The sequence below is a fragment of the Ictidomys tridecemlineatus genome, chromosome 7 (assembly GCF_052094955.1).
Source record: "Ictidomys tridecemlineatus isolate mIctTri1 chromosome 7, mIctTri1.hap1, whole genome shotgun sequence".
NCBI classification, from domain to species: domain Eukaryota; kingdom Metazoa; phylum Chordata; class Mammalia; order Rodentia; family Sciuridae; genus Ictidomys; species Ictidomys tridecemlineatus.
Window position 1 is genome coordinate 195,324,605 of NC_135483.1, and position 15,240 is coordinate 195,339,844.

The window sequence follows — 15,240 nt, forward strand, 5'->3', positions numbered from 1 at the left end:
AAAGAGGGAGGAGCGGGCGCGGCGGGCGGACGCGCGGGTCAGCCGCGGGTGGTGCAGGTGCGAGCGGGCCCCGCCCAGGAGGAGGCGTCCCCGCCGGTCGCAGCTTCCCTTGGCGCGCGTACTGGGTGTCGGAGTGCGCGCAGCAAACAGGCTCTCGCAACCTTGGACTCAGACCGCTTCTCCTACCTCCCGGGGCATAGCATCGGCGCCCGGGAAACTGCCTTGGCCAGAAACAGGAAGGCTCAAAAGAAAGGCCTCCCTGTCGTCCACGGCGGCTTTCCTTACTGAAAGCGTAACTCTCCGCTAATTCCCTCCGCCGTGCGCCTGAGCACCAGCAGTCCACACGCGCCAACCCCGCCTTCGGCTGGCCGCGCCTTCCGGGAGCAGCTTCCGGTTCCCCGAGCTGGTCCTCCAGGACACCGAGAGCGCCGGCCAGAGCGCCGGCGCCCCCTTCCCCATGGCGGCGTCGTCTGACGACGTGCCGGAACCAACATCGCGCCTGCGCCTGCGCCTGCGCCCTCCGCGGCGACGGTGGCTCTGTGCGTACGTCATCGCGGGCGCGACGCCCCGAGGGACAGTCAGGGGTCTGGCGGTCCAGAGGTGCGGCTGTAAGACCGCCCGGGAAGATGCCAGTGGCGGTGATGGCGGAAGGCGCCTTCAGTTTCAAAAAGTTGCTGGATCAGTGCGAGAACCAGGAGCTCGAGGTCGTCGTCTGCGCCGCGCGGGGAGGACTGGGGCGGCGCGGGTTTCCAGGGTAACGGGGCCGGGCCTGGGGCTCGGGCGCGCGCCCGCCGGGAGGGACGCACTGGAGCTTCTGGTGGTCTGTGCTGGGTTTTGCGCCCGGAGCCGCCGCGCGTCTCTTCTCCGGAGCCCAGGGACGCGCTTCCCGTGGTGGAGACCGCACGTCTCGCGGGCCGTGTCGGGGCGGGCGGGCGGGCAGCCGCCGCAGGACGAGGCCACCGTTTCTCGTGGCCCCAAGCCCTCTTAGACCCGCGTCGTCGTTACCAAGTGAACCTGCCATTTCCTCTGGTGGGACGCATGACAGCGCTGTCGTGCCTTGGTGACAAGTTTCCACATTTCTTAGAAGGGCACCCGGCGGGCGCTCACGACGTGGGTGTAAGTCACTTACTGAAGGAGAGCGGCACGAGCAGCGGCGCTTCGTGGCTCTTCTCTAAAGAAACTGAGTTGAACCCGGAGAGCGACGCCTCGTAACCCGGCGGCGGCGTTGGTCGGCCCCTGGCCCCCTTAAACTCCCAGCGTGTTCCATATAAAGGACAGTCATGCTGCTTAGGAGCCTGTAGACAGTATTTGTTTCTCATAAGAGCATTTAAATAAAAATTTGAGAACTGGGAAAAGGACTGGCTTAAATATTCTTGTGTGTATAAAATAGCAGACCCAAAAGAAGATAAATACCAGCTGATGACAAATCTAATCTTAGTGCTGTGGGTTTTGGTGCTTAGTATTTCTCTAATCTGTGTCTACATTTTTGATAGTACCGTAAGATGGGCTTTATTTTTAGTGTTAACGAACCTTTTATCTTTATGAAAGCATAAGAGTAAATGAGGTTTTTCTCCTATTTTTGACTTTAAAGGCTCCTGGAGGAATTGCTACACCCCCAGTGTATGGTCAGCTTTTAGCTTTATATTTGCTTCACAATGACATGTAAGTTCCTTTTACCTGAAACTAACAGTAGCTGCTTCTTCACGGGTACACGGGAATTAGTTTTGCCTTTAAGTAGACCATGTAACTCAGGCACAATGGGCTGTATCTCATATTATAATACCTATTTCCTTTTCAATCAAAGCATAATGAATTAATGCCTTTCAAAAAGCATGTTAATTTATTATGAGAAACTACAGTGTAGTGAATTCCTTTCTTCCATTGAACTTTTTTTTTTAATCTTATGATCTCTCTGTTCTTAACTTCACATATAATCAATAGATCAAAAGAAGCTGAAAGGGAAGATTGAGAAAGCCAAAAATTCATTATCAACATGTATGAGATTTCCTAGAATTTTTTTTTAAATTTCTATTCACATTTCTTAGGAAAATAAGCATAGATGTGCTAAAGAATAATAGTCTCCTTTCTGACCCATTCTGATAAAATTTTGCTTGAAATTCTTCCAAACTCTTTGATATCTTTTTAAAACTAAACTGAGGTTTTCATTACACATACATAAATTATTTGCTTCTTTTTTTTTATAATACCATTATTTTGTATTTGTTTCAACCCCTTAAAAATTCTTGCATTGAAATTTTAGAGACTTAGTTTCCACTGCCAAGAGAGGTCTTAATGAGAAGAGCATTGTGTATCTTATTGTCAGGAAATGCCAGAGCTGTTGAAATATATAAATTGTTTATTTTTATTTGAGTAAATTATATGGGCAGTTCTGTGTATGTCTGTAATTTTAGTGTGCTTTGTTTTAGGATCTGTATCATTAATTTTAAAAATTCAGCAAAAATGACAAAACATTATTTTGATGAAAATGTTTCATGTCTTTTTATCTGGAAAACCACTCCTATTTCTCCATGACAAATTCATATAAAACTAAATTTTACTCTGTATTTTGTGTAGTATTTTAAAGTGTACTTCTTTTTGTTTGCATTGGAGCCCAGTGATTTTAAGTACTTATTGAGATGATGTTTAATTCGGTTTTATTTATTCATTCATTAATTCATTTTGTTCTATGTGTAACTTAGGAATAATGCAAGATATCTTTGGAAAAGGATACCACCTGCTCTAAAATCTGTAAGTATTCTTTTCAAAATAATTTCTTTAATATAGTAGTGGCATTCACTTAAGTGGCAGTCTCTTAAAACTTCTTGTTTTGTTTCCATGTCACAGAAATAGTTAAACCAACTTTGAAGTTAAAAATAGATCTTTAGATTCCTCTGAGAAATTTAAATTTCCATGGACTGGTACAGAAATCAGTGTTCCCCTCCTACTGGTTAAACTTCCTGAGGTGGGGCTTGTGAGTGTGCTTCACCAGTTAACAGCTGAGCCACTTTGCATATATGATGGCAGAGGCTGAGGCGGTGTTGATTTCCAGCTGCTGTGTGCAGTTTTCTATAATGGTACTCACACATTTTTTTAAACTGTTATTGTTTATAAAAATATTCAAAAAGTGACTATTCACAGCATTAAGATTAATTTCAAGTGATAACTCTCTTTTCCTCTCTTTTCCTTTTTAGTAGATTGGAGCATTCCTGAGCTTTTTTAGCTAATAAATAAGAACTATAAATTAAACACATAGTTTCTATAATATTAGTGGAAACTTTGATGTTAGGTTACAGTGAATGGCTCTTTGACTGACAGTCTGTTAATAGCCAGTTCACTGTTACTCTTTGTCCTAAATTTATATGTATTTGCATAAGTATAAAATATTTATATGAGAAAAATTAATGGAACGTCTTTAAAAATAACAATGCTTAAGATAATTCGTCCGCAGGCTTAATTCTGAAATATTTTTTAACTACTTTCTCTTGCTTTAATTTGCTATTGTATTAAAAATTGTGTATTAAATGTACAAATATTTTCCACAGTTTATAAAACCTTGGGAGTAGAAAAAATAATTGGCATCTCTTAAAAGAAATGTTGAATTATGTCTTAGTATAACAACTCAAAGTTTTATGTCACTTCTGGTATTTTAAGGTACAGTTATAAGTACATTGCAGAATGAATACCTTCAAAGGCAATAATATGTATTGCAGGCAAATTCTGAACTTGGGGGAATTTGGTCAGTAGGACAGAGAATCTGGCAGCGGGATTTCCCTGGTATCTACATGACCATCAGCGCCCACCAGTGGTCTGAGACAGTACAGCCAATCATGGACGCACTTAGAGGTAACATTTCTTTCAGAATCTATGTTGGACTAAGTGCATCTCCCTAGGTGCTGCAGGGTGGAAGTAAATCAGTGTGTTTTAAAAGTAGATATTTTCTCATAGGCAAGTGAGCTGGTTTTTAAAATTCAGTGTTAATATTTGTTCTACTCTTCTTCGTTGTATGTTGCTTGAGACTATATCAGCAGCTAAGGGCTTCATTGTCTTTTTATTCTAGATAAAATTGCTTTTGTTAGTAACAGGGTTTTTACTATTAAATCTGGTATTACTGTCACTCATGGTATGGATGGATAAATCTGGGCTTCAGATTTTGTTAGCCTCAGACTTTGATAACTGTTGTCTCCAGTTTCTGGATTTTTAACTAATCAGTTGAATGCCTAGATGCTCAAATGTGTTTTTAATTTCTTTGAAAGGTTGTAAGCCTGGCTTCACATAGCACGATCCCATGACAAAAATCACGTCTCAGCCTCTCTCCATTCAGCCACCATTAGCGTTTGCTTCTGGTCTTCTTGGCTCACTGTTTGATAAGTGTATACAATAATTGCTTTACATTGTTGTCTTCTTTTCAGATGGTAAAGATTGTTTTTGAGATGTATATAATTACCTTGAGATGGTAAAAAAGAACAATGTAAATTATAAAACTGGACATACATATGTTAAATATGAATGAAAATGAGCAGAATTTCAGGGCAGGCAGCTGGGTGAGGAGGGAGCAGAGTGGAATCAAGTTGTACAAGTGCAGTGGGCTCATTTTGAAAACTGCCTTCTGAAGGATTCAGATGCGCCTCAAGGAATTATTGTAGTAATGGACTTTCTTAGCTAGGGGCTCATTCTGGTAATGGCAGTAGCGAACACCCAGGATGAGGCTTGAGACTCCCAACTTAGTCAGCAAGTGCTCTGTGGTGTGCCTTTGGTCTCTGGTTTCATTTCTTGCGAGCACCTTTTCTCACCGTGGAGTCTCTGTTAGAGTTAAGAATTGAAGCAGCTCGCAGACCCTTAAAGAACTGTATAGCACTACTTGTGGGGCTTGGTCTCTGGAGCCTGGCTTCCTGGTGTTTACTTCTGGTTTGGTCACTTGTTGAAGATGACCTCGCAGTGCTTCATTTTTGTCATTTGTGGAGCAGAATTAGAAATAGTACTTTCCTCAGGTTGTTAGGATGAATTAATATGTTTAAACACCTGTGTTCTAAAGCATTCATCTGTTCACCTACAATATGCATGAACATACTCTTGAGACTTTTACAACTCCCCAGATTCATAAATAGTAGCATGTTTCCCCCATAAATTGCAGCCTGTTGAGAGTAGTGTCATAGCAGATTTGAGTTACTGCTGAGTTTAATAGTTTGCTTTTCAATGCATTACACATTTGTTCTCTAGTTAAGAACAATGACTAAATTAATTAATTTTCTGTTGTTACAACAAAGAGCCTGAGGTTAGGTACTTTATAAAGAAAATAAGTTTATTTAACTCACAGATTTGGAGGCCATAAGTCCAGGATTGGACAGTCGTGTCTGTGTGACCTCTGGTGAGAGTTTCATGATGAATGGCATCTCAGTGGCAAAAACACCAGTGGAAGAGATCACATGGTCAGGCAGGAAGCCAGAGAGGTTCAGGGGCCAGGCTTGCTCTTTTGGAAAAAATCTGTTCTTGTGTAGCTGGGGTCCACAAGAACTATAAATCTCCTCCAAAGGCAGTGCCCCAGTGGTTTAACTACCTTCCATTAGGCCACGCCTCTTAAGGGTTTAGGTGACATCATTACATGGAATACAAAGTTTCCAACACATAACCCTTGGGCAACACGCTGAAACAGTATCCAAACCACAAGTCACTTTCTTAGATTTCTTTCAGTTCTGTTCTAAATTAGTCATAGTCCTGTGAGGAAGGTTGAAGAAGGCTTAACAGAGACTCATGAAAACCTTGCATTCACCAGCAAGAGCTACTGAAGCTCCCGGGGACTGAGGCCTGGAGGCACAGGGCAGGGTACTGGTAACTGTGGAAAGGGGGCTGCCTAGCAGAAACTGTGGATTCGGATCAGTTGGAGAAAGGCAGGGAGGGAGCAGAGGAAGTTCCCTGAACTTTGCCTCTGGCCTGTGAGGCCTGATGGAGCCCCCACTCCCCAAGCCAGGGAGCTCCGATGCTCTTGTCATTGGCAGCCATCTTCCCTGCACACAGCAGGGTAGAGAGGGAGAGTGGGTTAGAGGGTGGCACCCTGACCAGCTCATCTGCCCTCTGTCTCTAGCACTGGCAGAGGCAGTCCTTGGGGGTGATGGGCACCCCAGTATTGGTTGAACACTGAATGGGCACTCCTGTGAGGGACCTTTGCTTCCACTAAGAACATGTCCCGTGTTTGGTCACCACAGTGTTGGGTGCTGGCTCAGTTCCGTCACTAGCATGTGTCATTGGTATGCATACCTTCATGATGTGACAAACTGCACAGCTCCTAAGGGTCACAGATTGACTGGTCAGAATGTGTTGTGTCAGTCATTTATGCCAAGTGGATTTATGCCAAGTGGAAAGTAGCCGAATGCCGCATTCTGGGCTGGTGCTGGGAATGCTGAGCCTTTGTTTTGCTTCCCTCGGCAACCTGCTTCTGTCCCCCAGCATGTTCAGTTTCCCAGTTATACCTCTTGCTGCTTCTCGCCTCCCCTTCAGCTGTCCTCTTCACACTCTATTTCTGTTCTGCTCCCCACCCAAAAGCCTGATCAGAATATTTGAAGGAGACAATATTTTTAAAACACCGTAGGCTTGCCAGGCCAATGTAGCTGTGTGGCATACACTTGTATTTTCCTAAGGAGGCAAATATGTGTCCCTTGTCCATTGCTGCCTCAGTTCTTTCAGCTGAATGTCTGTAGCCTTCAATAGAAAAAGTCCCAGTATCTCTAAATTGTTTTAAAAGTCTGTTTAGTTAGGTTGTCTGTGGGTTGGTAGAAAGAAAGAAGGAGCCAAGTGCAGGACAGTAGCAGTGAAGGAACAGCTGAGTGTCAGTGATTTCCAAGGATTATGAGAAAGCAAGGCCTTAACTTGGGGACCTGGGGTCATGCACCATTGGGTCCTGGTGACACGGCCCACAAGCTCGTGCTCATCACATGCCTCACTGGAGGTACTGGGCACGTTGGGGATATAAAGACAAAATCGACAGCATTTCTTTGTCCGGAATTTTGGAATATAATTGAGAAGCTGGAGGTAGGCAGAACAATATGTACCTTAGATGGTTAAAAACTTGCTTATTAAATTAGAAACATAAACAGTAATGCTATGAATTTAGAGAGGGACGGAGATTGTCCAGAAGTTGATAAACACATCTCGGAAGAGTTGCAGAGAGGAAACTGTTGCAGGCCATAGAGCAGCATCACCCAAAAGCCCAGGGGTCGGAAGGAATAAGACTGAGAGTTATGGGACTAGTTTGGAGCAAAGAATGTCTGAGGGAGTTGCTATCATCGTGTTGACAGTGGCCTAGGAATGGGTTTGTTTCATACGTGCACTTACCTATCAAGTATGGAAAGTAAAATCCAAAATGTTTCTAAGCATGTCCGCAGCCAGATGGAGGAGCCCTCGTGTCACCAAAAGTATTGGACAGGAGGAAGGTAGGCCAACTGGATGGGACAGCTCTCTCATTTGTATGTTTAATGTGGACATGTAAGCCCGAGAAACATCCCCAAGACCATCTGAAGAGTCGATGTGGCTGGTGTCTAGACCCCCTTCTCATTAGATGCAGTCATTCAGTGTTGGAATTTAGAATTTTGAACCTAAATGAAGTTAAGAATTTGATGCAGACTTGGAAGTTAGGACTCATGCTCCATTACAAGGTTTATTCCACAACTCAGGTGTGATCATGTTAGGGACCCTGCTGAGGTTTTCTTATTGTTCACTCCAGTGTTTATAAGGAAATACAAGAAGAATAAGAGAAATTTAAGATGTATACTTGATATACATAAATGTGTTTAAGTTAAATTTTTATTAGAGTTTGAGTCTTGTGTATATTAACTGTTTTCCATCTTTATAACTCTCATTGCCGTCAGATCTAAAAGGAAATGTTAGAAATGTTTGTTTTTTTCAGCAGTATTTTAACCCTTACATGTGCTTGGCAGGCACGTGCATATGCTAAGCACAGACATCTTTGGGTTGATCTGGTGTTGCTCATGAGGACTGGGCAAGGGCAGCAGTACATGGTAACTGCTGTTAAAATGCCTGCTCTGTTGGTTCCCTCACCACCCTCCCCACTTCCACAATAGATGCCACAAGGAGACGCGCCTTTGCCCTGGTCTCTCAAGCATACACCTCGATAATCGCTGATGATTTTGCAGCTTTTGTTGGACTTCCTGTAGAAGAGGCTGTGAAAGGTACTTGAGTTTACTTTTTACTGAAAAGGAAAATAGAAGAGAGGTGTAAATTACAGGTTCACAGTGCCTTCTTTGGACCGTGAGAACAGGGTGTGTTTGGGAATTGAGGTTGTGCTGGCTTTTTAGGAAGGTGATATGAAACATGTATTGCACACCACCCCCAGCGGGGCTTTGGACAACAAGCACAAATATGCTCATTGCTCACACTTAGAAATCTGTGTTTCATTCATACTTGGTAAAGTCAGTCTCATCCTACAGCCCTGTTTAGCCCATGTTTTCCCCACATTTCCCACCTGGGCCCTGAGTGCCTATTGCCCGCTCTGCCCACTCCTGGAATATTGCATGCACTTTGTTACATTGTTATATAATGATTTACATTTCTGCTCTCCAACTAAAGTAGACGCTCCATCAAGTACCACATCTTTTGCTTAAATTTCCAGGGCCTAGCACAGTTCTAGACACATAAAGGACAAGGTGTTTGAAGTTCCTTTTTTTCTCAGTACTGGGAACTTAGGGCTTTATGCATTCTTAGTACATACGCTACCACTGAGCTACATCTCAGCCTAAAGGTCTTATATTAAATCATGTGGTTACTCTCATACAAACATGAATCTATGTCTTTTCTCTTAAAATTGATCTGTGATTTATCTAATGTGTATTATATTCCAGAGCCCATACTCTTAGCTGACAGCCTGGGCATGAATCCTGGTCCCCAATATGATTATAAAAGACATCATAAATTTTCCTATGTCTGTCATTAATAATATAACACTCTATACAGAACTAACCACCTGTTAGTGATTCAAGCAGCCTGGTAGAGTAGCATGAGATGCTTTGCTATGTTTCCGAAATAAGTTAACATGCAAGTGACAGGTTGATTGAAACATGTCAGATCTCCTGTACAAGAATATAGTGGATGGGTGTGGGTCTGATGAATGTTTGGGTTACATCTTAACCTGTGTGTGAAATGTGTATTTCAAGGTATACTAGAACAAGGATGGCAAGCCGACTCCACCACCAGAATGGTTCTGCCCAGAAAGCCAGGTAGGCTGAGCTCTGTACCTATTCCTTTAGCACTGCACTCCAAGACCACTTCAGGGTTTCAGGCCTTGAGTTTGGATAATTTGATATAAAATGCTAACATGATGGAAATAACTCACATTCTAAATATAGATAGGAGTGTTGGCACTTAAGGTAGAAAGGATCTCAAAGGTCATCTAGTCTTTAATTTTTAAAAAGGTTTTCTTGTGTACATGAGTTGTATGTAGGCATCTCGTGGTCATGCACCGTGGTTTGTGTTGACAGTTATTATCTGTGGAGCCATTTTTAACTGCTCACCCTCAGTATCTGAACTTTCAGCCTATTAAGTTCCTCTCTCCTCCTTGTACTTGAGCCATACAGATACGTCTCCTATGGCTTCGCTTTCACAGGACTATTGCTGTTGCCTGCCTTTCAAGGCCTGAAATCCCGCAAGCCTTCCCCGTCACCTTGGTCTGAGTCCATAGCCCCTCCATGTTGCTCTGCAGTGAGCCACACTTGTTCCTGCTGCTGGCTTCTCTCCCTCCTGCCACCACAAGTGCTCTTATCTGCCAGCTCTTAAGAGCCAGGCTTAATGTCCACCTTCACAAACCCTTTGACATCAACCCCAGTTTCCTTCACCTGCTCTGAACACCTGCTGTTTACATACTGCTGACCATGGGCAGGTGGTACACCATGTCAGCGTGCCAAGCTATGGGAGGGTGCAGAACGGCAAGCTATGTCCCAGCCACTCTGAAGGCGAGGGAAGACTAATGAAATAGAGTCTGTCATCATCCCTGACTGAGACTCAGTGGCTGTAAATGCGTATTTTATGAAAAATGGTATATTCTATGAAAGGTCTTGACAATGGCTTCTGTAAATTGGGCTATAATTTTTTTTTTTTTTAAATTTAGTTGCAGGGGCCCTGGATGTTTCCTTTAACAGGTTTATTCCTTTATCAGGTATGTGTTTTCATATGCTCTTTTTAAAATGTTTCATTGTGCTTAGCATCTTTTTTGTAATATATATGCATTTTTCTTAGTTCTTAAGAAACAGGTTCAATTCTATAAATTTGTCGTGATACACCTGATACAAGGGTGAGACTGGGCTCACCTGGTACAGCGGCGCCCTGTAGGTAGTCTGCCTCCTTACCCCACCTGGGCCCCGCAGCTTCTCACTGTTGATCCTGAAGCATTCTAAATGCTGAACGCAGCTCCTCCACGGTGGGCTCCTGTGTCATTTTGTTCACTGACAGTGTAATATTTTCCTAGAATGGAACCTAGCACCTGAGAGGCCCTCAGTAATTATTCCTGGATTAAATGTCCCTGGGTAGAGGCTTTCCATGAAATGCTGTGATCTCCTAAGAGATGCTGGACATTAAACACGCTTTGAGCCTTGGCCTAGAGAGTGTCAGTAACGGCTATAGCTGCAGTGCTACTGTGCCTGTAGGCCAGCTGGGGAGACCATGTCTTGGAAGTGTGCAGGCCCCTCGGAGGCACAATTTTGTCTAAAAGCAGGTAGCTCCAAGAGAGTTACTTTTGGGTTAAAATTAAAGACACGAATGGGGTGGGTGGCAGAACCAAAGCGTTGTCACACTGGTATCTAACTTGAAATGTGTTTCTGTCTTCAACATGCAGAGCCTGCCCCAGTTCCACCAATCCCCAATGAACAGCAATTGGCCAGACTGACCGATTATGTGGCTTTCCTTGAAAATTGACGTACCATTCTGAATTCAGCATCTACTTCAGAATCCTGTACACTGACAAATACAGAAATGTAAAATTTTTATTTTCAATTTACTGGATGGATTATACGCACCTCAGCATTCCTTACTGAGTATGTGATAAAATACATATATAATATAAAAATATTATATATATTTTGTCCTTAAACATTATGCTAAATAGATGTTAAAGCAATTCTCATTTTGAAATACTTAACAATCTGGTTGGAGCCCATCAGTATTAAGCGGTTAGTTTATAGTTCCTGGAGATCCGCGAAGCGAGCTCCCTGCCTGGTATAGAGCACGCTGTCACTGCCATCCCCGCCTGGTGCACACCTCTGTCTGCACCACTGGTGGAGAGGCACAGCTACAGCAGAGCGGTGCCTGGGGCAGAACCTGAATTGCTGGGATTGTGATTCACCCTCCTTGGAGAAAATGTTCCCTTTTCTCCCACCTCTGGAGAATCACTAATAGGTACAGAAATATAGCTAAGGAGCAAGTAGACCATTTTTCTGAATAAACCAGTTTGTTAGTGTTAGTTTTTCCCAATAGTGGGAGTGCATTCATTGCTGGCAGTGGAGGGCTTGCCGGGCACATGCCATGTTCCCACGTGTTCAGTTCAGAGGGGAAAGTTGAGTGCACAGTGCCTTTTGTGGCAGAGAAGCGTTACGGTGAGTGAGGTGCTCCGTGCAACTCTCCTGCGTCCAGTTGGTTGCTGACATTTACCCTGAGGTTCAAGTTCTGCCTTTTGAAGAATTGCTGAACACGTCTTCATTCTTTATGTGACAGCCCTCCACATATTTGAGTTTGTTTATTGTATCTTTAGGTTAAAATATCCCTTAGTTCATTTATTCTGCATTTGTTCAATAAATATTTAATTGAATTCTTCAACTGTTCCATCTCAGCTAGTTTCTAGAGTTTTCACTGTCTTGGTCTTTCTGTGGATACTTTCTAGTTTGTCATTGCCTCTCAAAATAAGAATGTCTTAATTAAATAGAAAAGACCTCTATATTGAATCTGTGTGGTAATAATTACATAATTCATGTTTTCATTCATTTTACTGGGTATTCCAGTTTTTTTTAACATATATGGAAATATCTTTTATTTGCAATTATATTTAATCTGGATAGGAACATCATGTTGTTAAAATGTGTTTTACAACTGAGGAAATGGAAATGTGAAAAGTCTTTCAGATGCTAAGAACACATCATGTCCATGAGCTTTTTTTTTCATGGCAGATTGGAACCAACCAAAAGTTCATTGATGGGGTTGGTTGAGTAAGCAGTGCTGTAGAGCGTGGACCGTAGCTCTAAAAGGCGTAGAGGTACTCTCTGAGCTAACGTGGAGTGACCTCTAGCTGAAAACAGAATACAAGGAGCTTATGTGATTCTGAGGGTGACGAAGGGAAAGTGGTTGTAGTTGTGCACATGTATGCATGCTTGAATTTCAAGAAGCAGCAGTGGGAAGATGAACCAAAAAGAAGTACAGATGGTTCTCCAAAGAGGAAGAAAAGGACAATGAACCACTACATAGAGAAGAAATATAATAATTTCAAGTGACACAGTGTTCTGATTATTCGTTGTCAGTGGATACACTAAGGACAAAAGAAGTCAGACTAGTGAATGTGGTTTTGCCATTCATTTTACAAAATAATCTTAACATCTTCATAATTAAAAGGATATTATAGAATAAAAGTAATTATTTAACATTGCTAGAGACCAGTAATCTTACATTTAACTTGGAAACCTCATGATATGATTTGTTTTTCTTTATGCAGTAAATATTTCTTACCTTTGTCTAGCTGGAAAGGCCTAGATAATCGCCACAGTGAAGCCCAGTGCCACTGGTAAAGTGGTGCCAGAATTCCATTTTCAACTAAAAGGAACAAGGAGTTATCTGCAAAGTAGCTAATGCTACAGTGTGACATTGAGAACAAGATGTCCCAGAATCAAGGGACCTTCAGAGATCCAGGGTTCTGTCAAAGGTTGTTGCAGCCGGTTTGAAAGGACTCCCGCTGGCCAAAAATGAAATAATTTGAGCATAAAAACTATGTGTTTATATTTTTAACCCTAAGTTTATTAGTTACATGAAAATAACCTCATCACTGTACAAAAAAGGCAGGATATGTGAGTTATTTCATTTCCTTCTTATTTTATGTATCATTTTTCAGAATAACAAATTGATAACCCATCAGTCTCCAAAGCAACAAAATGAACCTGAAGGGTGATCAGATAGGTGATGATGGAAGATTCGTTAGAAGAATTCCACCTAATAAATGGTGATAAAATTAGAAAAGCAGTACTTTGTAGCCCGTCTTAGAAAAACTTACTGGCAGCTGCCGAGACCACAGGTGAAAAAATGAAACAGCGTAAACTGAATGCAACACACCACCAGCCCCTGTGCCCTGGTTGGGTTTGAGGCAACTTGCTGCTTGCTGTCCGTTGAGTGTCTGCCTTTTTGCTGTGGTACTGCTACCAGGATGCCCACACCAGCCTGGGTGAGAGGACTTAGAGGCTGGGGGCATGACTCTCCCTTCTCTTGGGGACAGATAATTCTGAGTTTCTTTTGTACTTGGGTCCTGAAAAATAACCTCGGCAAGATTGGGCTGTGGTCACTGGGAACCAGCTCCACTTTGTGACCTTGGGTTGTTCTTCCTCCTTCCTTGCCTCACCCTTGCCAGGTCCTCTTGTTCCTTGGGGTCCAGAGAAGTAATCAACATGTGATCCTTGTTTTAGGTTCTGCTTTTGCATGGCAGATCCAAGTAAAAGGTAGTTTCTATTTACCTTTCATGCTGAAAATACCTGGGTCCACTCATTTTTGATGTCACAGTGTGAGAAGCAAGCCTGGGATGTGGCCAGCACGTGGCATGGATCATCAGGTGTTCTTATCCTGTGTGTGTGTGAATCCAGCTAGCGCTTTGGATCCAACGCTGATGTGCCTGACATCTGCATGCATGGAATACGTTGAATACCTTGCAAAAAAAGCAGTCAGCCAATTCTGAATGTGGGACATTTGGACAAATTAATGGATTCCCATCAAAAATAAATGTCATTTTGAAAAGTCAGGAAAGTGGAGATGGTAAGTCCATGAAGTTTTTGTTCCTGGGCCAAAGTACTTTGAGGCCTCTGCCATTGTGCCTAGAACCACAGAAGATGGATCTGTGCCGTAATCTCATTAGAGGCGTCAGACCCTATGGCAGTGAGGAATGTGGGAGCTGAGGCTGAGCGAGGAGGGTGTCTGCAGCACCCCTTTGGGGGCATTTGCCTGTTATGAGAACAGCAAAATGCAGCCTGTACCTGCCCGGAATTGCACTACTGGGGAACCTAGCTGCCTCTGGAATTTGGATACCTTCCTGGGCCTGGGGGATAAAAATGGAACCTTGGAGCCCTAAACTGATGTTCATCCTTTGAGACACATATGAGTTTTAAGCTACTTGGGGTTTGAGGCCGGAAAGTTGAATCAAAAACTTGAGAAACAGTCCAGTTTTCTTGTCATTTTGCTATGGTAGGATACCTTCAGAACAAGGCCAGAGGTCAGGGTACCCACAAACATGGCCAGAGGTAGAAGCTAAATAAAATTCACTGGAAAGCAGGTCAATAAAAATATCCCCATGAAGCCCAAGAATAAAGCCATGGAACTTAACTGGAAAGAGCGTTGGAGACACGGTACACAGTGCAGATCTGCCGTGTGTTTAACCAGAGTCCAGGGAGAAAGAAAAATGCTTGGAAGTACTGGCCCAGAATTTTCTAAAACCAGTGGGGGTGGGGATCAAATCGTGAATTCAGAAACCTCAGAAAACCCCACAGGACAAACATAAAATCACACTTAGCAAAACTACTGAAAGCCAAAGGCAAAGAGATTAAAAGCCCGGGGCAGGTCTTTGTTATCAAGGAAGTAGCAGAAAGCCAGATAGTGAAATGGCATTTTTAGTGTTGGAAGGGAAAAAAAAAATCCCAGCTTATTTATTTCAAGAGAATACTTTGAATCTTAAAATTTAAAAGGGATAAAGGGATACCAGAAAGCTGATTGGCTTTGCTAATCAGACTTAAAGACTAGATAGAATTTTAGAGGTAGGAAAGGATTTTTTAAGAAAAAAGTTACACTAGTTTATTAGTGCTATTGAAACAACACAAACCTGATGACAACCCATCATCTCCCAGCAGCCCATACCTAGGACAACTATACAAAACTGAACAATGATTGATAATGTATTGCTCAATTTAAGTTTATTCAGGTGTAACATTTGGGATGCCATTGATTTCAGTTTTTCTAGGTGTCCTATGTATGGGATACCAGGATGTAAAGAGTTCAAACAATTTG

General features: G+C 42.8%; 1 protein-coding gene across 3 annotated transcripts; it reads left to right on the forward strand.

Moving 5' to 3' along the window:
- The first annotated feature begins 329 nt into the window (after positions 1–329).
- On the forward strand, positions 330–11,811 carry Cops8 (COP9 signalosome subunit 8). Of its 3 annotated transcripts, none has more exons than XM_021727049.3 (8): positions 330–754; positions 1,592–1,662; positions 2,700–2,748; positions 3,711–3,843; positions 8,073–8,180; positions 9,162–9,224; positions 10,112–10,159; positions 10,835–11,811. In XM_021727049.3, the coding sequence occupies exons 1-8, from the start codon at positions 458–460 to the stop codon at positions 10,912–10,914; spliced, it is 849 nt and encodes a 282-aa protein (XP_021582724.2). In that variant the 5' UTR covers positions 330–457; the 3' UTR covers positions 10,915–11,811. The 3 variants fall into 3 exon arrangements, with proteins under 3 accessions (XP_021582724.2, XP_005326450.2, XP_040123994.2); XM_005326393.5 differs by having other exon boundaries at positions 531–704; XM_040268060.2 differs by lacking the exon at positions 330–754 and adding an exon at positions 958–1,116.
- Positions 11,812–15,240: the final 3,429 nt, after the last annotated feature.